Genomic DNA, 25,492 nt, shown 5'->3' with positions numbered 1-25,492 from the left:
TTGAAAAAGAGCCTAAAACAAGTCACACTGATTCAGGAAGTCACAGGCCTTTTATTTCCCCCCATCTAGAGAATTGTCCGAACATGAAACACAACAACTGAGACAGAGAAGAAACATAACTATAAGTGAGTTGGATAATTAAGTTTTAAAATGGGAAATATGGATAGGGCAAGGAAATAGAATGAGACTGTCTGAGTGAAGAGCGAGCAGCAACTCGGGTTCAATAGAACTCTGTTATCTAACTGTGCTGTACCTGGCCTGGGAATGTTTAATGGGGACAGCGTAGAGGGAGCTTTACTCTGTATCTAACCCCGTGCTCTCCTGTCCTGGGAGTGTTTGATGGGGACAGCGTAGAGGGAGCTTTACTCTGTATCTCACCCCGTGCTGTTCCTGTCCTGGGAGTATTTGATGGGGACAGTGTAGAGAGAGCTTTACTCTGAATCTAACCCTGTGCTGTACCGTTCCGGGGAATGTTTGATGGGGACAGTGTAGATGGAGTTTTACTCTATATCTAACCCTGTGTTGGACCTGTCCTGGGAGTGTTTGATGGGGACAGTGTAGAGGGAGCTTTTCTCTGTTTCTAAGCCAGCTGTACCTGTCCTGGGAGTGTTTGATGGGGACAGTGTAGAGGGAGCTTTACTCTGTATCTAATCCCCTGCTGTACCGGTCCTGGGAATGTTTGATGGGGACAGTGCAGAGGGAGCTTTATTCTGTATCTAACCCTGTGCTGTACCGTTCCGGGGAATGTTTGATGGGGACAGTGTAGATGGAGTTTTACTCTATATCTAACCCTGTGTTGCACCTGTCCTGGGAGTGTTTGATGGGGACAGTGTAGAGGGAGCTTTACTCTGTAGCTAACCCCGTGCTGTACCTGTCCTGGGAATGTTTGATGGGGACAGTGTCGTGGGAACTTTACTGTGTCTAACCCCGTGCTGTATCTGTCCTGGGAGTGTTTGATGGGGACAGTGTAGAGGGAGCTTTACTCTGTATCTAACCCCGTGCTGTACCTGTCCTGTGAGTGTTTGATGGGGTCAGATTGGAGGGAGCTTTACTCTGTATCTAACCCCGTGCTCTCCTGTCCTGGGAGTGTTTGATGGGGACAGCGTAGAGGGAGCTTTACTCTGTATCTCACCCCGTGCTGTTCCTGTCCTGGGAGTATTTGATGGGGACAGTGTAGAGAGAGCTTTACTCTGAATCTAACCCTGTGCTGTACCGTTCCGGGGAATGTTTGATGGGGACAGTGTAGATGGAGTTTTACTCTATATCTAACCCTGTGTTGGACCTGTCCTGGGAGTGTTTGATGGGGACAGTGTAGAGGGAGCTTTTCTCTGTATCTAAGCCAGCTGTACCTGTCCTGGGAGTGTTTGATGGGGACAGTGTAGAGGGAGCTTTACTCTGTATCTAATCCCCTGCTGTACCGGTCCTGGGAATGTTTGATGGGGACAGTGCAGAGGGAGCTTTATTCTGTATCTAACCCTGTGCTGTACCGTTCCGGGGAATGTTTGATGGGGACAGTGTAGATGGAGTTTTACTCTATATCTAACCCTGTGTTGCACCTGTCCTGGGAGTGTTTGATGGGGACAGTGTAGAGGAAGCTTTTCTCTGTATAACCTGTCCTGGGAGTGTTTGATGGGGACAGTGTAGAGGGAGCTTTACTCTGTAGCTAACTCCGTGCTGTACCTGTCCTGGGAATGTTTGATGGGGACAGTGTCGTGGGAACTTTACTGTGTCTAACCCCGTGCTGTATCTGTCCTGGGAGTGTTTGATGGGGACAGTGTAGAGGGAGCTTTACTCTGTATCTAACCCCGTGCTGTATCTGTCCTGGGAGTGTTTGATGGGGACAGTGTAGAGGAAGCTTTTCTCTGTATCTAAGCCAGCTGTACCTGTCCTGGGAGTGTTTGATGGGGACAGTGTAGAGGGAGCTTTACTCTGTAGCTAACCCCGTGCTGTACCTGTCCTGGGAATGTTTGATGGGGACAGTGTAGAGGGAGCTTTACTCTGTATCTAACCTCGTGCTGTACCTGTCCTGGGAGTGTTTGATGGGGTCAGTTTGGAGGGAGCTTTACTATGTATCTAACCCCGTGCTGTACCTGTCCTGGGAGTGTTTGATGGGGACAGTGTAGAGGGAGCTTTACTCTGTATCTAACCCCGTGCTGTACCTGTCCTGGGAGTGTTTGATGGGGACAGTGTAGAGGGAGCTTTACTCTGTATCTAACCTCGTGCTGTACCTGTCCTGGGAGTGTTTGATGGGGACAGTGTAGAGAGAGCTTTACTCTGTATCTAACCCCGTGCTGTACCTGTCCTGGGAGTATTTGATGGGGACACTGTAGAGGAAGCTTTTCTCTGTATCTAAGCCACCTGTACCTGTCCTGGGAGTGCTTGATGGGGACAGTGTGGAGGGAGCTTTACTTTCTTGGCGGGATGGGGGCGTGGGAGAGATGGTGAAAGTAGAGTGGTAATTTCATTGGGACACCATTCCAAAGCATTCCTGACTTATTCTCTGGGGGCTTGGGTTCAAATCCAGCCATGGCAGCTGGAATTTAATTTGTTAACTAACTTGGAATAAAAAGCTGATCTCATTAATGGTGATTAGGAAACCATCATCAAAGGTAAAAATCCATCTGGTCCATTAATCTCCTTTCGGGAAGGAAATCTGCCGTCTTTGCCTGGCCTACAGGTGACCCCAGACCCACAGCAACGTGCTTGACTCAACTGCTGTCTGGAATGGCCGAGCAAGACACTCAGTTGAAGGACAATTAGGAATGGCCAACAAATGCCGGCCTTATCAGTGACTCCCACATCCCATGAAGAAATAAGTTTTTAAATTTAGTGGGTTTCTTTGCTGTATGATTTCTGGTTCTTACCCACATGTTTTTCCTGGCCTCTGCTGCTTCTCGAGACACTTGAGCTAATGCAGTTAGTTCAGCTTTGTGTGCATCAACGATCGCACTGAAGCTGTCCACTCTCTGAGGTATATACGCTGCATCCTGCAAATGTACAAAGTCGATATATCAAGTCTAGAGGAATAAATAGCCCCTCAACTGAGTCACCATATCCCGAACCCATGTATGTTTCTCACACAAATCCCCACTTTGACACCTGCAGCATCCCTACTTTCGGAGACACTGATATTGTTCTGTTACCAACCTTCGAACAGTATTGGCTAGTGTTAGGAGCTAGATGTTGGGTGGGATCTAACAGCCGTGTCACGCCAGGCAGGAATCCGAGTGAGCCGGTTCGGTCACAGGAAATCGGGGACCGTGCCAGGCGGCGATCGGTTTCTGATCTTACTGGCACGCTCTCGTTGCCGCGGCCCGTTGTGGTGAGAAACCAGTAATTACCAATTAAGGCCAATATCCATCCCATGAACGGGAAGGACCCCCTATCTAACGGCCTCCCGTGATCTAACCGGCTCCACAGAGAGCGGTCCCGTGAGTGCCCTTTAGCACACCTATTTAAAAACGTGACGCTAGCGCAATGGCTGCTGTGGGGACCGAAGGAGGTGAATATCCATCTTGCAAAACGGGCAGTCAGCTCGGTGGCACCAGGGTTGCTTCCCCAGTGCTCGCGGGAGGGGGGGGACACAGGCCAGGTCAGCGGTATTGGCCGCCATCGGTGGGGAACTCAGTGCCCGCGGTTCCGACATGCCACCGCCGGATGGTGTATACCATACCAGCGGTATATCAGCTTCTGCCTGTCCATCCCACCAAACCGTTCCAGGACAGAGCCCCGTCCATGGTAATATGGTGAAGCCTACTTTAACACCAGTGACCGTGGCAACCTCTGGCCATCGCTAATAGGGAATTGTCAATGTTAGTAATATAAGCATTTCACAGCTCTCAAGTGACTGCAGGTTGTGTTTGCTGTTTGCTCCTGCTTCTGGCTGCAGTGCCTGAAAGCCCAGTGTTTGCTTTCTGCTGCCTCTTCTGCTTCTGTGGTCTGGAATAAGGCACAGGGAGGATGTAAGCAGGCCGATTACCGGTCTGAAGGGGAAGGAGTGCTTGTTCACTCTTCTGCTGTATTCTATGTTAGTGTGAGCTTCTGGTATGATTATTCCTGCCTTCGAGAGTCTGCTGCTGGGAGCTGCCAGAGGCGGAGTGATCCGAATGCTGTTGTAACTGCCTGTGTGTCTGTTTACTGCTGCCTCTTTTGCTTCTGTGGCCTGGAGTAAGGAAAGGGAGGGAGCGAAATGAACCTACTGCCAGTGCTGACGAAGGAAAGCGGCCTGATTCAACTGGCCAATTTGCTGCAGGTATTTAAGTGCTGCTTTTGCAGATTGTTGGTGACTTTATGGTATTGCTGGCTGTTCAATGTTTAATGTCTGGAAGTCATGTGTTTGCCTCATTTACTTCTGTGGCCTGGAGCAAGGAAAGGGAAGAAAAGTCAGGTGCCTTGCTGCCGGTGCTTATGGAGGGGATGGATGGTTGCCCGATTCAACTGGGCAACTAGCTGATGGTATTTAAGAACTGCTTTGCAGGTGGCTGGTGACTTTATTGCATTGCTGACTTTTTAACGTTTAGGCTGGAAGCCCTGTGCCTCTTTTGCTTCTGTAGCCTGGAGTGCAAGGAACAGGAAGAAGTAAGATGACCCTACCAGTGCTGGAGAGGGGGAAGGGGTGACGGGCAATTCAACAGCACGATTTGCTGAAGGTATTGAGGAAATGCTTTTGTGGATTGCTGGTGGCTTTATTGTACTGTTGACTGTTCAATGTTTAATGCCTGGAAGCCATATACTAACAAAAAACAAAGAAAGATACAGCACAAGAACAGGCCCTTCGGCCCTCCAAGCCTGCACCAAACATGCTGCCCGTCTAAACTAAAATCTTCTACACTTCCGGGGTCCATATCCCTCTATTCCCATCCTATTCATGTATTTGTCAAGATGCTCCTTAAACGTCACTCTCGTCCCTGCTTCCACCCCCTCCCCCGGCAGCGGGTTCCAGGCACCCACTACCCTCTGTGTAAAAAACTTGCCTCGTACATCTCCTCTAAACCTTGCCCCTCACACCTTAAACCTATGCCCCCTAATAATTGATCCCTCTACCCTGGGAAAAAGCCTCTGACTATCCACTCTATGTCCCTCATAATTTTGTAGACCTCTATCAGGTCGCCTCTCAACCTCTGTCGTTCCAGTGAGAACAAACCAAGTTTATTCAACCTCTCCTCATAGCTAATGCCCTCCATACCAGGCAACATCCTGGTAAATCTCTTCTGCGCCCTCACTAAAGCCTCCACATCCTTCTGGTAGTGTGGCGACCAGAATTGAACACTATACTCCAAGTGCGGCCTAACTAAGGTTCTATACAGCTGCAACATGACTTGCCAATTCTTATACTCAATGCCCCGGCCAATGAAGGCAAGCATGCCGTATGCCTTCTTGACTACCTTCTCCACCTGTGTTGCCCCTTTCAATGACCTGTGGACCTGTACTCCTAGATCTCTTTGACTTTCAATACTCTTGAGGGTTCTACCATTCACTGTATATTCCCTACCTGCATTAGACCTTCCAAAATGCATTACCTCACATTTGTCCGAATTAAACTCCATCTGCCATCTCTCCGCCCAAGTCTCCAAACAATCTAAATCCTGCTGTATCCTCTGACAGTCCTCATCGCTATCCGCAATTCCACAAACCTTTGTGTCGTCTGCAAACTTAATAATCAGACCAGTTCCATTTTCCTCCAAATCATTTATATATACTACGAACAGCAAAGGTCCCAGCACTAGTCCATTGCTGCCCCTCTTGTTTCTGTAGCTTGGAATAAGGGAAATAAGGGCAAGGGTGACAGTAAGATGAACAGTGCTAACAAAGGGGCAGGGGTGCTCTTCTGCTCTTCTGCCGTGCTGTATGTCGGTGTGACTTTTCAGTGTTTTGTTATGCTACCTTTGAGCGACTTTCCACTGATGAGAGTCTCCTGCTGGAGCTGCGGGAGAAGGGGGCAGTGTTATTGTATTATAGACTGTTTACTGTTTAATATCGGGAGGCCTGGTACCGGGCACTACTGCCAGTGCTCTTCCGCGATGCTCTGTGACTTTGTGTGATGCTACCCCCCGAGCAATCTTTCACTGATGTGAGTCCACTGCTGGGGGCTGCGTGGAGGGGGAGGGGGCGTGGGGTTGATTCAGATGCTGGAGATTTCATTGTACCATTGGCTGTTTAATGTTTAACGTGTATTTGGTTTTCTTTGTATAAATACACTATTGTAGCTTTATGTCTCTGCTCATATTCTGTAGTGAAAAGGTGTCTGTGTGAATGGCACGGTGTCTTTTCCTCGTCAGTTAATGGTTAATATATGTGGACTGTTATGTAGTTTGTTTTTTTAATCTTTTTTGTATAAAGGTATTGTTGACTGTTCATAAACAAAATATTCTGAAGTGGATTCCCGTGGGTAGACGGGCCATGTCACAGGCGGGTGTTACTGCCTAGCACCCCAACCAGACTGTGAGGCCTGGATACTTTGCCTGAACACTGGAAGCTTCAACACTGCAGGGGCAGCAGCCAACAATCGAACACCCAAGAACTGGGCCTCAGCACCGGAGACACCCCCCTGACCATTGTGTGTGTGTGGATCTGGGGGTGGTATCTGAGCCCAGTCCCAATGCTGTTCCCGGCGGAGGTCTGGGGTTCGGTCCCAGGGGCCCCTGCTGTGGCCGGGGTCCGTGTGCAGGGCAGGGCATTCCAGTATAACCGGCTCGTTGGGTGGCACCCTGAGAGATGGCAGGGAGTGTAAGGGCAGGGGAGGCTTGGGGGATTCGAGGGTACCGGAGTGGAAGCCCTAACTGGTTGTCACACCCTCTCATATTCCTTACAGATATCATGGTATGGCTGATATTCTGGACCCCGCAGCAGATGCCCTGGCAGTGGCAGTCTAGGCAGCCAAACGCCAGAGAAAGCAGTAGCAGTGTTGACAGAGGCTCGAGGCTGCAGCCTATGTGCAAGGTCCTGCCCCACACCCTGAGGTCCCAACCGCCCATCAGGTCAGAGCAGGACCCTGAGGGCGAAGCCAGCGTTGGCCCAAGGTGGACAGGGGTCATAGAATTTACAGTGTGGAAGGAGGCTATTCGGCCCATCGTGTCCGCACCGACTCCTGGAAAGAGCACCCTACCCAGGTCCACACCTCCACCGTATCCCAGAAACCATGTAACCCCACCCATCACTAAGGGCAATTTATCATGGCCAATCTACCTAACCTGCACATCTTTGGACTTTGGGAGGAAACCGGACCACCCGGAGGAAACCCATGCAGACACGGGGAGAATGTGCAGACTCCACACAGACAGTGACCCAAGCCAGAATCGAACCTGGGACCCTGGAGCTGTGAAGCAATTGCACTAACCAATATGCTACCGTGTCGCTGGTCATTTGAAAAGATGTCAGACAACATGTGCCGCAGGAGGCTCCACCTCAACAAGGGGATGGTGTGGCACTTGTGCCATTTCCTTGTGGACTTAGCACCATGTGGAGGAGGAGGTTACTCGCTCCTGGTGGCCGTCAACATTTGCGCCTCGGGTTCATTCCAGGGTTCAAGCGGGGAATTTTGGGGCCTATCCCAACCTCCAGCCCCCAAGTGCATTTGTGAAGTCACGGATGCCCTGTTTGCCCAGGCAGCTGACTATATAAACTTGGACCTGGACTAGGCCCAACAAGATGCCCAGGCAGCAGGATTCTCCACCATCGCCAGGATGCCCCAGGTCCAGTGGGTAATAGATGGCAAGCATGCCACCTTGCACCCACCAGGCCTTCATTAACAGGAAGGGATTCCAATCACTGAACGTTCAACTTGTGTGCGACCACCACCTCCGGATCATGTCCGGATCATGTCATGTCATACTCTTGAGACCACGAGGAGTCATATCGATTCAGCTTTAATCAGATAGAAGTGTACCTAGCAGCGATGTTACAGAAGTGAAGGCTGCTGGGACGGCACCGGTTCTTATACCCCGCCTTTCAGGGCGGGGCTTTGTACATTACCCAATGGTAGACTCCGCGGTCCAGCCAATGGTCATTCACTTCTCAGGTACTGCAAAACCTGGTATTACCACAAGGGGCATCTTGACAAATACATGAATAGGATGGGAATAGAGGGATACGGACCCGGAAGCGTAGAAGATTTTAGTTTAGACGGGCAGCATGGTCGGCACAGGTTTGGAGGGCTGAAGGGCCTGTTGTTGTGCTGTACATTTCTTTGTTCTTTGTTGTTCAAAGTGTATCATGGAGTTCACCTGACCCACTATTTTGTTTTTCCTCCAACTGAAATCCTTCTCGATTGACAGTCTCTTTGAACAAGAAGGTCTCTGCACGATCTGTCCATTTCTCTACGCCTCGGCATTTCTCTTTAAAGTCAGATACTTTAGTTCAATCTGATCACAGAGTCCCTTGGAATTCTCCAACACAGGAGCATTGGTTATCACAGCTTTCAGGCAGTCAAATGCCTGTTGAAAGTCCGCTGTCCACTGAAAATGTTGAAGTTTCTTCAGCAAGTCTATCAGTGGAGCAACCACACTACAAAGATTTTTCACAAATGTTCGATCAAATCCACTCATGCCAAGAAATCGCATTATTTCCCTTGTCTTGAGGGTATCAGAAACTCCTCAATAACTGTTGGTTTCATATCCCATGTGACCATTCGACCCTGTATGGCCAAGGAAAGTGACTTGGGCTTTTCCAAATTCACTTTTGGTTAGGTTTATCACCAAACCCGCCTACTGAAGTCGATCGAATAACTCCATCAGATGTTTTAAATGTTCTGTCCATGTCTGGCTGAAAATTACCTGATCGTCGATGTACACCACACAATTGGGTAATCCTGAAACAACTTTGTTCGTTAACCATTGAAATGTGGTTGGGTCGTTTTATATGCCAAATGGCATAACTTTGAATTGGTATATACCATCTGGAGTCACAAAAGCTGAAATCTCCTTCGCCCTTTCGGATAAAGTTCCTGCCAGTAACCTTTAAGTAAATCCAGTTTGGAAATAAAAGCTGATTGTCCCACTTTTGTCAATGCAATCCGACAAACGTGGGATAGGACAAGAGTCCGTTCTTGTAACTGCATTAACCTTTCTATAGACCACACACAACCGTTGGGTACCGTCTGGTTTTGATACCATCACTATGGGTGAGCTCCATTGGCTGCAATCCACTTCAATTATGCCATTTTTAAGCATAGTCTCAATCTCTTTGTCAACCTGTGCCAATTTTAAAGGGTTAAGTCTACATGGATGTTGTTTGGAACAGCATTTCCCACATGTACATTATGTATAGCCATTTTCGTACTTCCCAATTTATCTCCACAAACTTGCCCATGTGATATCAATAACTCTTTCAGATCAGTTTGTTTTTCCTCTGGAGGGTAACTCAACAATTTATCCCAATTTTTAAGAACATCCTCGTTTTCCAATTTAATTTGAGGTATGTCAAATTCACAGTCATCTGGATTTGGTTCGTCACTTTGAGTTAGAATCATTAAAACTTCCCCCTTTTTCTCTCCTTCTCTTTCAAAGTACCCTTTAAGCATATTCACATGACACACTCGGTGAGTCTTCCCTCTATCTGGTGTTTTTACCACATAATTCACCTCACTTAATTTCCTTTCAATCTGATAAGGTCCACAAAACCTTGCTTTAAAGGTTCACCTACCACTGGTAACAATACTAAAACTTTATCTCCACTGGCAAAACTACGAACTTTGGATTTCTTGTCCGATACCAGTTTCATCACATTTTGTGCAACTTTTAAATGCTGTCTAGACAATTCACCTGCCCTATTTAAACGTTCCCTAAAATTTGACACGTAATCCAATAATGTAATTTCCGATTTTTCACTCACCAATTTCTCTTTAATCAATTTAAGTGGTCCTCTTACCTCATGACCAAAAATTAGTTCAAAAGGACTGAATTTGGTTGACTCATTAGGTGTATCCCTAATTGCAAACAATACGAATGGAATTCCTTTATCCCAATCCTCTGGATAATCGTGACAATAAGTAACATTGACTTTAATGTCTGATGCCACCTTTCTAACGCTCCCTGCGTTCTGGATGGTATGCAGTTGATTTAAATTGTTTTATTCCTAAGCTATCCATAACTTCTTTGAATAACCTTGAGGTAAAATGTGATCCTTGATCCAATTGTATTTCTGTGGGTAGTCCATATCTAGTAAAGAATTTAAGTAACTCCTCCACAATCTTTTTAGCTGTAATAATACGTACTGGAATGGCCTCTGGAAACCTAGTGGACACATCCATTATCGTCAAAAGATACTGATTCCCACTTTCCGTTTTAGGAAGCGGTCCTACACAATCAATTAGGACCCTTGTAAAAGGTTCCTCAAATGCTGGAATGGGTATTAAGGACGCTGGTTTTATCATGCTTGAGTTTTCCCTATCACTTGACATGTGTGACATGATTGACAAAATTTAACTACACCTTTATGTAGTCCAGGCCAATAAAAATGTTTCTGGATTTTTCCTTATTCCCAAATGACCTCCCACTGGTACCTCATGTGCAACTCGCAACACCTCCTTTCTATACCGGACCGGCAATACTACTTGATGAACTTCTGCCCACTTTTCATCCGCCTGCATATGTAAATGTCTCTATTTTCTCATCAAGACATCACTTTTACGGTAATAACACTCTGGCATACACTCAGATTCCTTTTCCATGTATGCTTTCTGATACATCCGTTTTATTTCTACATCTTTCTGTTGTAACTCCGCCAATTTTCCTGAACTAAAAATATCCGCCTCATCCTCCACCTGTTCTTGTTCTTTTTCAACCATCTGATCAAAAATTGTTTCTGATAATTGCACTTCAACTTCATCTTCACTCTTTGATTTCTCCTCTTGTCTTAACCTGTGACTTTGCGACATTGTTACTACACAATCCGTAAAAATCCCAGGATAGTCATCCTTCAACACTTCAGTTGTCTTATTTTCCACTGGCTTATCAACCACAGTAGGCATCACTCCCACCTGCCATCCAGCTATATCATTACCCAAAATAAACTGTATTCCTGGACAAGATAGTTTCTCTATTACTCTACTACCACTTCACCACTCTTCACTGGACTTTCCAATCTTACCTTATATAATGGAACACTACTCCTCTCACCCTGAATTCCATATATTACCATCTTTTCTGGCAACATTCTTCCCAAACTACATAACTCCTCATCTCGTACCGTTAAAGATTAACTAGCTCCCATATCTCTTAAAATTGTGACTTCTTTACCTGCTCCTCCTGATACACATGAGTAAACTTTACCCACATAAGTAAATTCTTTAAAGAGATCTGCCACCTTCTTATCAATCATCTCTTGATCAGGCTGTATCATCTCTTGATCAGGCTGTACAATCTTTTGCAATCTTTCGCTTCACTTGGGCTTTCCTTTACCACTTTAACAAACCCCACTGTTTCTATCCCTCACAGGCTGAAACTGATGTCGGAAACCATACTTTGATTTATGAACTAATTCATAATCATCTGCCATTTCTGCTGCTACAGTTTTAACCCTCTGCTCTTCCACATGAGTTATCACTACATCAGGAATTGAATTTTTAAACTCCTCCAAAAGTATAATTTCTCTGAGAGCTTCTTACATTTGGTCTATTTTCAAAGCCCTTATCCACCTATCAAAATTACTGTTTGAGCCTTTCAAACTCCATGTATGTTTGACCAAATTCTTTCCTTAAATTTCTAAACCTTTGTCTGTAGGCTTCAGGCACCAGTTCATATGCACCTAAGATGGATTTTTTCACCTCCTCATAGGTCCCAGATACATCCTCCAGTAGTGATGCAAACACTTCACGAGCCCTACCAACCAGCTTTTTTTGAATCAGTAATATTCACATGTCCTGTGGCCATTTCATTTGTTTAGTTACCTTCTCAAATGAAATGAAAAAGGCTTCTACCTCCTTCTCATCAAACCTTGGCAATGCTTGGACATATTTAAATAGATTCCCACTAAGACTTTGACTTTGACGCTCATTCTCACTATCCTCATCACTATCATCCAACTGTACGTTTCCCTTTACATCTGCCAATTTTAACTGACTGGAGCTAGGGAATGTGAATTGGGAGCAGCTCTTTAAGGGTAAATCCACATTTGAAATGTGGGAGTCTTTTAAGGAAAGGTTGATGGCCCTGTGAAAATGAAGGATAGAAATGGCAAGATTAGGGAACCATGATGACGGGTGGAATTGTGAGACTAGCTAAGATGAAAAAGGGAAGCATACATAAGATCTAGGCGACTTAAATCTGATGAAGCTTTGGAGGAATATCGGGAAAGTAGGACAAATCTCAAACGCGCAATAAAGAGGGCTAAAAGGGTTTGTGAAATATGTTTGGCTAACAGGGTTAAGGAAAATCCCAAAGCTTTTTATTCATATATAAGGAGCAAGAGGGTAACTAGAGAAAGGATTGGCCCACTCAAAGACAAAAGAGGAAATTTATGCGTGGAGTCAGAGGAAATGGGTGAGATTCTTAATGAGTACTTTGCATCGGTATTCACCAAGGATTGGATTGGATTTGTTTATTGTCACGTGTACCGAGGTACAGTGAAAAGAATTTTTCTGCGAGCAGCTCAACAGATCATTAAGTACATGAGAAGAAAAGGGAATAAAAGAAAATACATAATAGGGCAACACAACATATACAATGTAACTACAAAAGCACTGGCATCGGATGAAGCATACAGGGTGTAGTGTTAATGAAATCAGTCCATAAGAGGGTCATTTAGGAGTCTGGTGACAGTGGGGAAGAAGCTGTTTTTGAGTCTGTTTGTGCGTATTCTCAGACATCTGTATCTCCTGCCCGATGGAAGAAGTTGGAAGAGTGAGTAAGCCGGGTGGGAGGGATCTTTGATTATACTGCCCGCTTTCCCCAGGCAGCGGGAGGTGTAGATGGAGTCAATGGATGGGAGGCAGGTTTGTGTGATGGACTGGGCGGTGTTCACGACTCTCTGAAGTTTCTTGCGGTCCTGGGCCGAGCAGTTGCCATACCAGGCTGTGATGCAGCCTGATAGGATGCTTTCTATGTTGCATCTGTAAAAGTTGGTAAGAGTCAATGTGGACATGCCGAATTGTCCCGGAGAGGGACATGACGGATGTTGAGGCTAAGGATGGATGTTTAAATACTCTAGGTCGAGTCGGCATAAGGAAGGGGGAAGTTTTGGGTATTCTAAAAGGCATTAAGGTGGACAAGTCCCCAGGTCCGGATGGGGCCTATCCCAGATTACTGAGGGAAGCGAGGGAAGAAATAGCTGGGGCCTTAACACGGTAGCATTGTGGATAGCACAATTGCTTCACAGCTCCAGGGTCCCAGGTTCGATTCCGGCTTAGGTCTCTGTCTGTGCGGAGTCTGCACATCCTCCCCGTGTGTGCGTGGGTTTCCTCCGGGTGCTCCGGTTTCCTCCCACAGTCCAAAGATGTGCAGGTTAGGTGGATTGGCCATGATAAATTGCCCTTAGTGTCCAAAAATTGCCCTTAGTGTTGGGTGGGGTTACTGGGTTATGGGGATAGGGTGGAGGTGTTGACCTTGGGTAGGGTGCTCTTTCCAAGAGCCGGTGCAGACTCGATGGGCCAAATGGCCTCCTTCTGCACTGTAAATCCTATGATAATCTATGATATCTTTGCAGCATCCTTGAGCACGGGTGAGGTCCTGGAGGACTGGAGAATTGCTAATGTTGTCCCTTTGTTTAAAAAGGGTAGCAGGGATAATCCAGGGAATTATAGACCTGTGAGCTTGACGTTAGTGGTAGGCAAACTGTTGGAGAAGATACTGAGGGATAGGATCTATTCACATTTGGAAGAAAATAGACTTATCAGTGAAAGGCAGCATGGTTTTGCGCAGGGAAGGTCATGTCTTACAAACCTAATAGAATTCTTTGAGGAAGTGACAACGTTAATTGATGAGGGAAGGGCTGTAGATGTCATATACATGGACTTCAGTAAGGCGTTTGATAAAGTTTCCCATGGCAGGTTGATGGAAAAAGTGAAGTCGTATGGGGTTCAGGGTGTACTAGCTAGATGGATAAAGAACTGGCTGGGCAACAGGAGACAGAGAGTAGTGGTGCAAGGGAGTGTCTCAAAATGGAGAAAGGTGACTAGTGGTGTTCCACATGGATCCGTGCTCGGACCACTGTTGTTTGTGATATACATAAATGATCTGGACAAAGGTATAAGTGGTCTGATTAGCAAGTTTGCAGATGATACTAAGATTGGTGGTGTTGCAGATAGCGAGGAGGACTATTAGAGAATACAGCAAAATATAAATAGATTGGAGAGTTGGGCAGAGAAATGGCAGATGGAGTTCAATCCAGGCAAATGCGAGGTGATGCATTTTGGAAGATCTAATTCAAGAGCGGACTATATGGTCAATGGAAGAGTCCTGGGGAAAATTGATGTACAGAGAGATCTGGGAGTTCAGGTCCATTGTACCCTGAAGGTGGCAACGCAGGTCGATAGAGTGGTCAAGAAGGCATACAGCATGCTTGCCTTCATCGGACGGGGTATTGAGTACAAGAGTCGGCAGGTCATGTTACAGTTGTATAGGACTTTGGTTAGGCCACATTTGGAATACTGCGTGCAGTTCTGGTCACCACATTACCAGAAGGATGTGGATGCTTTAGAGAGGGTGCAGAGGAGGATCACCAGGATGTTGCCTGGTATGGAGGGTGTTAGCTATGAAGAAAAGTTGAGTAGATTAGGATTGTTTTCATTGGAAAGACGGAGGTTGAGGGGGGACCTGATTGAGGTCTACAAAATTATGAGAGGTATGGACAGGGTGGATAGCAACAAGCTTTTTCCAAGAGTGGGGGTGTCAATTACAAGGGGTCACGATTTCAAGGTGAGAGGGGGAAAGTTTAAGGGAGATATGCGTGTAAAGTTTTTTACGCTGAGGGTGGTGGGTGCCTGGAACGCTTTGCCAGCGGAGGTGGTAGAGGCGGGCACAATAGCATCATTTAAGATGCATCTAGACAGATATATAAACGGGCGGGGAACAGAGGGAAGTAGATCCTTGGAAAATAGGTGACAGGTTTAGATAAAGGATCTGGAACGGCGCAGGCTGGGAGAGCCGAAGGACCTGTTCCTGTGCTGTAATTTTCTTTGTTCTTTGTTACGTTTCATAGCCATTTTCTGAAGTTCAAATTCTCTCTCTTTATCTTTTTCCCTGATCTGTATCTCCCTTTCTCTTTCTTTTTGTTCTGCTCGGGCTATTCTTTCTTTCCTCATTTCTTCTCTCCCCTTTTCTTTTTCCTCTCTTTCTCTGTCTTTTTCCTCTCTATCTCTTTCTTTTTCCACTCTCTCTCTTTATTGTCCCTCTCTTTTGTATTCAAGCTGCTTTAATTCTTTCTCATGTTCCATTTGTTTCATTTGTAACTGAATTTTTGCTATTTCCAATGAGTCAAACTGTATCTTAGGCAACTTTAAATGCTTAGCCACCGCCATAATTACCTAACCTTTTCGCATTTTGTCAGGTAATGTTAACTGCAATGTTTTTGCCAAATCTAACCTCTACTTTTAGTCTCTATCCGTAAGGTACTGCGTGTGACCGTCTTCACCCCCAAAAACGTCAGAGCCTCTGAAAGGGCCAGTGTCCACAACACACTCCCCACTTGAACTAGAATACCACACCTGAAAAGCAACCACAATATGCTCACCCCTCACTGTCTTTAAGTTCACTAAGCCAATCCAATAGCTAGACTTTTATCCCCCTCAAGCCCCCAATTTGTTATGGGCCAGGGTTTAGAGAACCCCAAAGTGTATCATGGAATTCACCTGACCCACAACTTTTAATAGATTGTGGTATGGGGAGCACACAGCCCACTCTACAGGTGTGGTAGAGCAGAAATGGACAAGTATTTTTTCACGCAAAACAATGTTTATTCTCAAGTTAACCTTTTTAAAACATACAGTGAACATCTTAGCAGCCATCAATTCAAATACAACCCCCAAAGAATACAACACTAAGTAATCCTTAATAACTTCCCAAACAACATCCAGAAGACTTAAGAAACACTTTTTAACAGAGGCACATTAGGTTTACATTCACTACTGAGAACATTTATAATTCTGAATTCACCAAATGATCAAGAGATAGTCTTTTGATGGCAGAGAGAACAGCAGTACACCTGCTTTGTCTGGTTTCAGCTCCAACACTGAAAACAAAACTGAAGCACACCCTGCAGCAAACAGCCTAAAACGAAAGTAAAAAGCTGACAGACAGCCCAGCTCAACCCATTCTCTGACATCACTGCAGTAGTAAACACCCATTTCTTAAAGGTACTCTCACTACAGATATTTATATACACACATTTATAAACACCCATTTCTTAAAGGTACTCTCACATGACAGCGTATATATTCACAAGCAGCACCTGTGCCCCTTCCAGGACACTGCTAATCTATTACATTCCATCCCCCCGGGTCCGTCATGTCTTTGTTGCTGTAAAGGTCATCCTCTTACTGAACATATAGCCACCCCCTTCGACCTCATCCCTGGTATTCATCAAAGATCTGTCTTATCCAGCTCTTTCTTCCCCTCAGTCGGTCCTTCTCCTCAGGTGTGCCTCTTAGAGGAAGACTATGTCGGCCCTCAGGCTTTTCAGATGGGAAAAGACTCTGGATTTTCCCCCCCGGCCATTGAATCCCGATGTTCCAGGTGACTATTCTGATGGGGGGTTTCTCCCCCTCCCGCCGATGGGTCAGCAATATTTACCATGTGGACCATGCCCCCGCACCCCTTTGTTTGGGGGCCATCCAAGATGGCCACCGTTTCCTTATTCGTTCCAGCCGTCCCCATGTGCCACTTGTTGTAACCAGCATTCTATCCTCCCCCTCCCATCTTCCCCCGGGCCCCTCTGCCCTTACCGACTCCCTATCCCGCCCTATGCCTCCCCTACTTGCCCTTCTCCCCCACTACCATCCGCCCTGTTGTTTTATCCCCTCTTCTGTCAGACGCTCCCTCCCTTTCGAGAGTTACGCTGCCCCCCCTTCTCCACTTATTTCCATGTACTAGCATGCTTGCCAGTGTGATGGCATCTCCCCTCTATCCTCTGCCTGTTTTGTTCTCACCCCCACCCACCCCCTCCACCCGCCACCCACCCACCTCCTTTGGTGAGCCTCTGCCTTCTTCTCCTCCCCCCCCCCCCCCCCTCCCCCTTCCCCATCTCATGACATGCAGGTATTCAAATCAGAGAATGAAGAAACATTATGTCCATTATTGCAGTCTTCGCAGCCCACTTTTCCAGATGAACTCATTTGCACCTCACGTTGTGTTAAAATAATGTTCCTAATTGACCGTACGTCACCCAGAGTCTTGCTGGGTAGAGCATTCCAAACCACACCTTGTTTGTGAATAAAGTAGCCTTGGCCCCATTGAACTCCCTTGTTTGCGTCTCGCCCGTGGTGTTCTTGCGGCGGGCGGGGTGGAAGAACCCAGCCCATTGGAATGTGTGAGAATCCCAATCCTCACTGTGATTTACTCACTCTCTGCAGACACTCCAGGATGTTCTGATACATCTGATAAATCTGTTTCGCAACATTGATTTTCGTATCCATCTTCTCTATTTTATTCTCAATCTGACGGATTACCTGTGAATTAACAAACAAATTTTTAATGCTTCTTTGCAGTGTGCATGTGAGGACAAGGAGCAAATATCAGCTGGGGAGATGGAATAACTTGGAGAGGTTATGCTATTGGTTATTCCTGCGATCAATATTCTGAATAAATCTTGTTCAGCAAAGAGTTTGAAGGACTAGACAAACCCAGATTGGAAGACGGGGTTAAGATACAAATAGGCCATCATCTCTAAATAGCAAAACAGGTTCATAGGGCAGGCAGGTGGGGTGGGAGGGGGGCACACAGACTGAGTGAGGGTCAGTCACAAGGGACTCGGACTGAGTGAGGGTCAGTCACAAGGGACTCGGACTGAGTGAGGGTCAGTCACAAGGCGACACAGACTGGGTGAGGGTCAGTCACAAGGGACTCAGACTGAGTGAGGGTCAGTCACAAGGGACTCGGACTGAGTGAGGGTCAGTCACAAGGGACTCGGACTGAGTGAGGGTCAGTCACAAGGGACTCGGACTGAGTGAGGGTCAGTCACAAGGGACTCGGACTGAGTGAGGGTCAGTCACAAGGGACTCAGACTGAGTGAGGGTCAGTCACAAGGCGACACAGACTGGGTGAGGGTCAGTCACAAGGGGACACAGACTGAGTGAGGGTCAGTCACAAGGCGACACAGACTGGGTGAGGGTCAGTCACAAGGGGACACAGACTGAGTGAGGGCCAGTCACAAGGGGACACAGACATAGGCTCAGTAACATACTGCAGGATGGGCAGCAGAGGCCTTGTGTCAGAGATTGATGGGGACAATAACATCTCTTGGATGGGAAATGGCTGAGTATTTAAAATGAAGAAATTCAAACGGTGTGAGGAAAGGGTAGAGAATGTGAGAGTAGACCAGCTCTTGTTGAAGAAACTGCAGTTACATGGCTGAGACAGGTCAAACAGCCTCTTTCCTGTGCTCTAACATTAACAATTATTCAGTTTAGTAACTTGAGGAAGCCAGCAGTAGTGGTATGAAGTATTATTAAACTATATACAATATTCTGCCTGCGGCAGTAACTCTGTCCCATTCCAGTCCTTGCTGGGAGAACTCAATTCATCAGGCCCAGCCTGGGCCACCTTTTATGTGCAGTCTATTAGGAGCTCCAGCTGGGTAGCCTCTGCCCCTATCTAGGACACTTGTATTCCACGGGTCCCAGATAGGGGCCAACAATGGCTCACTTCCCCCCTTTCACTCTCTTCAGCATCTTCTCCACAGTTCACTTCTGTGATACTGCAGTCCCCCCAGTACGATGCTAACCATCACTGCCATCGTCATGTGACCTCCACTGTACCGCAAGGTTCCAGTCTTGATCACTCCTCTCGAGCTCTTACATGCTGGGCCTGGGAGATATCATCCAAAAGCTTGAGGTTAAGTCTCTGGTGAACCTCAGATCAATTCCACCTCCTCCGTTAACCCCACTGCTTTTAGAAAGGCATTCTCTCAAACTGCCTCTCCAACATTAATTACCTGGATTGTTTCAGTGCCGGCAAGACCAAAACCATTCACTTCTTGCAGACCCCAGTGGACTCCGGCCTCTCACTATCTCCACCCCAGCTACCACCTCTCCTTCAGTCCAGGAGTCACCAAAGCTGCTTCCTTTCACCTCTAAAACATTGAGCACCTACATTCCCAGACCGCTCCTGCTCTCCCACCAATATCCTAAATGACGTGTTTAATAACTCACAGCTGGGATTCTTCAATGCCTGCTTGACTAGCCTCTCTAATTTCATTTCCTGTAAACTGGAGGTGCCCTCACGCACAATCAGGTCCACAATGGAGGTGCCCTCACGCACAATCAGGTCCACAATGGAGGTGCCCTCACGCATAATCAGGTCCCCAATGGAGGTGCCCTCACGCACAATCAGGTCCCCAATGGAGGTGCCCTCACGCACAATCAGGTCCCCAATGGAGGTGCCCTCACGCACAATCAGGTCCCCAATGGAGGTGCCCTCACGCACAATCAGGTCCCCAATGGAGGTGCCCTCACGCACAATCAGGTCCCCAATAGAGGTGCCCTCACGCACAATCAGGTCCCCAATAGAGGTGCCCTCACGCACAATCAGGTCCACAATGGAGGTGCCCTCACGCACAATCAGGTCCACAATGGAGGTGCCCTCACGCACAATCAGGTCCACAATGGAGGTGCCCTCACCCACAATCAGGTCCCCAATGGAGGTGCCCTCACGCACAATCAGGTCCACAATGGAGGTGCCCTCACGCACAATCAGGTCCCCAATGGAGGTGCCCTCACGCACAATCAGGTCCCTAATGGAGGTGCCCTCATGCACAATCAGGTCCCTAATGGAGGTGCCCTCATGCACAATCAGGTCCCCAATGGAGGTGCCCTCATGCACAATCAGGTCCCCAATGGAGGTGCCCTCACCCACATTCAGGTCCCCAATGGAGGTGCCCTCACGCACAATCAGGTCCACAATGGAGGTGCCCTCACGCACAATCAGGTCCCCAATGGAGGTGCCCTCACGCACAATCAGGTCCCCAATGGAGGTGCCCTCATGCACAATCAGGTCCCTAATGGAGGTGCCCTCACGCACAATCAGGTCCCCAATGGAGGTGCCCTCATGCACAATCAGGTCCCTAATGGAGGTGCCCTCATGCACAATCAGGTCCCCAATGGAGGTGCCCTCATGCACAATCAGGTCCCCAATGGAGGTGCCCTCACGCACAATCAGGTCCCCAATGGAGGTGCCCTCATGCACAATCAGGTCCCCAATGGAGGTGCCCTCATGCACAATCAGGTCCCTAATGGAGGTGCCCTCACGCACAATCAGGTCCACAATGGAGGTGCCCTCACGCACAATCAGGTCCACAATGGAGGTGCCCTCACGCACAATCAGGTCCCTAATGGAGGTGCCCTCACGCACAATCAGGTCCACAATGGAGGTGCCCTCACGCACAATCAGGTCCCTAATGGAGGTGCCCTCACGCACAATCAGGTCCACAATGGAGGTGCCCTCACGCACAATCAGGTCCCCAATGGAGGTGCCCTCACGCACAATCAAGTCCCCAATGGAGGTGCCCTCACGCACAATCAGGTCCACAATGGAGGTGCCCTCATGCACAATCAAGTCCCCAATGGAGGTGCCCTCACGCACAATCAGGTCCCCAATGGAGGTGCCCTCATGCACAATCAGGTCCCTAATGGAGGTGCCCTCACGCACAATCAGGTCCACAATGGAGGTGCCCTCACGCACAATCAGGTCCCCAATGGAGGTGCCCTCACGCACAATCAAGTCCCCAATGGAGGTGCCCTCATGCACAATCAGGACCCTAATGGAGGTGCCCTCACGCACAATCAGGTCCCCAATGGAGGTGACCTCATGCACAATCAAGTCCCCAATGGAGGTGCCCTCACGCACAATCAGGTCCACAATGGAGGTGCCCTCACGCACAATCAGGTCCCCAATGGAGGTGCCCTCATGCATAATCAGGTCCCCAATAGAGGTGCCCTCACGCACAATCAGGTCCACAATGGAGGTGCCCTCACGCACAATCAGGTCCACAATGGAGGTGCCCTCACGCACAATCAGGTCCCCAATGGAGGTGCCCTCACGCACAATCAGGTCCCCAATGGAGGTGCCCTCACGCACAATCAGGTCCACAATGGAGGTGCCCTCACGCACAATCAGGTCCACAATGGAGGTGCCCTCACGCACAATCAGGTCCCCAATGGAGGTGCCCTCACGCACAATCAGGTCCACAATGGAGGTGCCCTCACGCACAATCAGGTCCACAATGGAGGTGCCCTCACGCACAATCAGGTCCCCAATGGAGGTGCCCTCACGTACAATCAGGTCCTCAATGGAGGTGCCCTCACGCACAATCAGGTCCACAATGGAGGTGCCCTCACGCACAATCAGGTCCACAATGGAGGTGCCCTCACGCACAATCAGGTCCACAATGGAGGTGCCCTCACGCACAATCAGGTCCCCAATGGAGGTGCCCTCACGCACAATCAGGTCCCCAATGGAGGTGCCCTCACGCACAATCAGGTCCACAATGGAGGTGCCCTCACGCACAATCAGGTCCCCAATGGAGGTGCCCTCACGTACAATCAGGTCCACAATGGAGGTGCCCTCACATACAATCAGGTCCACAATGGAGGTGCCCTCACGCACAATCAGGTCCACAATGGAGGTGCCCTCACGCACAATCAGGTCCCCAATGGAGGTGCCCTCACGCACAATCAGGTCCCCAATGGAGGTGCCCTCACGCACAATCAGGTCCACAATGGAGGTGCCCTCACGCACAATCAGGTCCCCAATGGAGGTGCCCTCACGCACAATCAGGTCCCCAATGGAGGTGCCCTCACGCACAATCAGGTCCCCAATTGAGGTGCCCTCACGCACAATCAGGTCCCCAATGGAGGTGCCCTCACGCACAATCAGGTCCCCAATGGAGGTGCCCTCATGCACAATCAGGTCCCCAATGGAGGTGCCCTTTTGCACAATCAGGTCCACAATGGAGGTGCCCTCACGCACAATCAGGTCCCCAATGGAGGTGCCCTCACGCACAATCAGGTCCCCAATGGAGGTGCCCTCACGCACAATCAGGTCCCCAATGGAGGTGCCCTCACGCACAATCAGGTCCCCAATGGAGGTGCCCTCACGCACAATCAGGTCCACAATGGAGGTGCCCTCACGCACAATCAGGTCCACAATGCTGTCAGGGTCAAGCTCCAGTCGCATCCTGGTTTCCGGATCACTGGCATTCAGCTTCTTATTCTCACTTCAGAACCCTCAGTGGTCTTTCCCTGAACTAATCCTATGTCCTTGCACCTTCCCTAAGTTTCTCCAACCCCACATATTCTCAGCCCTTCTCGCCACAATGGAAATTGTTCTCTCAGTTATTAACTACTCCCCCTCGTCCTCTGCAACTCCCTCAGCTTTAGCGTCACTCTCCCTGCCAACATATACCTCCTGCTACTCTGTCTCTAGTTTCCTCTTTTCTCCCCCTGCTTTCTGTTCGCTCACCATCCTGTAAAGCACTGACTTGTGATCTCTACTTGGCGATATTCATCACATCATTCCCAGCTCCAGCTGAGCTCGCCGTCCTGTTCAACATCCTGTCATCCTCACAGTTCACCAAACTCTTGCCCCAATTTGAAAGTGAACAAGCTCTGCTTTGCACAAATATTATTAATATCTGATATTTTTACATCAGAATATTTGGAAACAATTGCTTTGATGCTTTTTGATTACAGTAAGCATTGTGGAGATTAATGTCCAGTTCCTGGGCAATCCTCGAGTGTTGGTAGCTGGCTGAAACATCCACCTCTGTGAACCTAACCAGCAATATTATCCGTGAATGTCGATTTGCAAGTTTTGGTACAGTATTACAGACAGATTAAAAAAAGGTGGATGGAGTGAGCAAGTTTAAAAGGAAGCATACCTGAAGATCATTGTGCTCCCCTGCACCAAACTGTGTCTCCTTTTTAACAGACCTCAGAGTTTGCATAAGCTCCATCAAAATCTTCTGTCGTTTCTTAACCTCATAGCAGTTCAGATTATAATGGTTTACTGTGTTGTACAGATGTTTATTCAGCAACTCTTTGGAACCCTATAAGATCAAAAACACAGCAGTGAGACAGAGTGTCATAAAATGAGAAATATGGAGTCAGTTTTTAGACAGTCATAGGTTAAAGCAGACAAAAGCCTCATTACTTCTCCCCCTGCCCCATCCCTGCCACTTATTCACTCATTAGGGCCACGTGGTCCTTTCATTCAATAATTGTGTTCAGCACTCAAAGTACTCTGTAGATCAACACACAAGTGGTGGCATGGTGGCACAGTGGTTAGCACTGCAGCCTCCCAGCGCCAGGGACCAGGATTCAATTACTGCCTCGGGTGACTGTCTGTGTGGAGTTTGCACTTTCTCCCCGTGTCTGTGAGGGTTTTCCCTGCGTGCTCTGGTTTCTTCCCACAGTCCAAAGATGTTCGGATTAGGTGGATTAGCCATGCTAAATAGCGCCTTACTGCCCAAAGATGTTTGGGTTAGGTGGATTAGCCATGCTAAATGGCGCCTTAGTGCTCAAAGATGTGCGGGTTAGGCGGGGTTATGGGGGTAGGACAGGGGTGTGTGCTCGTTCGGAGGTTCGATGCAGACTCGATAGGTCGAATGGCCTCCTTCGGAACTGTAGGGATTCTCTGATATGATCACTGGAACCCTGAGTAAGAAAAGGCCATGTTTCATATTGTTGTAATGTTGTCCTCCTGAATTTGGTTCAAGCACCAAGATGGACTCCTGGAATTCCCTCGGGAATTTGATGGGGGTGGTGTCTGATGGGGTGGATTCAGAGCTACTGGCTCTTGCTGGGTGCATTCTTGAAGTTTCATCACGACCTACCACCTCAAACTGCCTGAACCCCCTCCATTGGCCTGCTCTCTAGGTGTACTGCCTTCCCACAGCCAATGGAAATGGAGACAGATACTATATTATCCATTTTATTTGATGGTTAGTCAAACAGCATGGTTTTTAAAAACATTAATTTGTTCAGTCTGAGGATACGGGTAGACCAATTAGGACTGAGATGAGGAGAATTCCTTCACTCAGAGGGTGGTTGGCCTGTGGAATTTGTTACCACAGGAAGTAGTAGAGTCCAAAACATTGTGTGTGCAATTCACCGGAATAATTTTGGTTTTGGGTGTGGTTGGCTGGGTGTTTTGAGATTGCTGCAATGCCGAGGTGGAGACTGCTATTCATATTTTTTTAATCTATTTTTATTCAAAGAAAAAATTTGCCGTTTGCATACAAAACTTGTAACAAAATTCATACAAAATACAAAAATATCCCTCATCATCCAACTCCTCCCAACCCCTCACCACCCAACCCCTCCCAACACGTTGTTTTAAAAAAATATATTTTGTTCACAATTTTTGAAAATAACGGACTGGATTCTCCGATCCCCGATGCCGAAATCACGTTCGGCGACGGGACGGAGAATCCCCGATGACGACAGAATCGGGGGCGGCGCCACTTTCACGATGCTCCGCCCCCTGAAACTCAGCACGCTGTATCCACGACCTCAGGCCATTGCCTGAGGCTCGCCCCGCGATGCTCCGTCCCCGACCGGCCGAGTTCTCGACAGCGTGGGACACACGTGATCACATTCTCGGGAACTCAGCGTGGTGGCTGTAGACTCAGTCCGACGCCGGCTCAGTCAGGGGTGGGCCGGCCCACGGGCAGGGGGGGACATTGTTCAGGGCTGGGGGCACTGTGGGGGTCCGGGGCTTGCGAGCCGGCCGAAGTGGGGGATTATTTTTGCAGGCTGCGTCCACCATGAAGCACGGCACGGCCAGGCCTGTTCGGCAGCTAGAGCTCCACGTTGCCTGGCTGCTAGCCGCACCCCCCTCCTCTCCCGGCGCAGGGAATCGGCCGTTTTGCGCTAGTTTTCCTAGCGTAAAACACCACCATTTCCACGCCGACGTGGGGTGTTTGTCTCCCAGATGGAGAATCCAGCCCAGCATCTTTACAACCATGTGTATACAACAATTACAATTGTTTCAACCCTTTCATTCACCTCCCCCCCACAAACCCCCAAAAAACAACTAATCCCCAATGCTCTTTGCCGTAAACTGGAGTTAAGCAGGTCACGGGACACTTATGAGACTGGGGGATTGATATTCCCAAAGGACTAGGGGTGATATGGACCTTCGTCAACAACTTTGCATCCACATTCAAAAAAGAGATGGTGGCAGTACGACCCACACTCCACCTGGTCTTTATCTTTCTTCAATATCAAGGAGATCGTCGCCTACAGAGGCTGGCAACGTCCCCCGAGTCCGAGAATCCTCAAACATCTCAACCAGCACTGGGCCAGCAACCTGACAAACCTTTTATAAAATTCAATTGGGAACCCATC

The 25,492-nt window shown here is 48.1% G+C and overlaps 1 protein-coding gene across 1 annotated transcript in view; it reads right to left on the bottom strand.

Moving 5' to 3' along the window:
• Positions 1 to 25,492, bottom strand: part of LOC140398802 (coiled-coil domain-containing protein 183-like) — a 168,024-nt gene that overhangs the window by 69,022 nt on the left and 73,510 nt on the right. The window contains exons 4-6 of the mRNA XM_072487768.1: positions 23,023 to 23,190; positions 17,492 to 17,596; positions 2,865 to 2,987 (exon numbers count right to left, since the gene is read on the bottom strand). Of these exons, the coding sequence (XP_072343869.1) occupies positions 2,865 to 2,987; positions 17,492 to 17,596; positions 23,023 to 23,190 (396 nt within the window). The remainder of the gene's footprint in view (positions 1 to 2,864; positions 2,988 to 17,491; positions 17,597 to 23,022; positions 23,191 to 25,492) is intronic.

This window comes from Scyliorhinus torazame, chromosome 22, assembly GCF_047496885.1.
Source record: "Scyliorhinus torazame isolate Kashiwa2021f chromosome 22, sScyTor2.1, whole genome shotgun sequence".
Taxonomy (NCBI): domain Eukaryota; kingdom Metazoa; phylum Chordata; class Chondrichthyes; order Carcharhiniformes; family Scyliorhinidae; genus Scyliorhinus; species Scyliorhinus torazame.
Note: the sequence above shows the minus strand (reverse complement) of the source record. Positions and strands in the feature narration are given on the sequence as shown.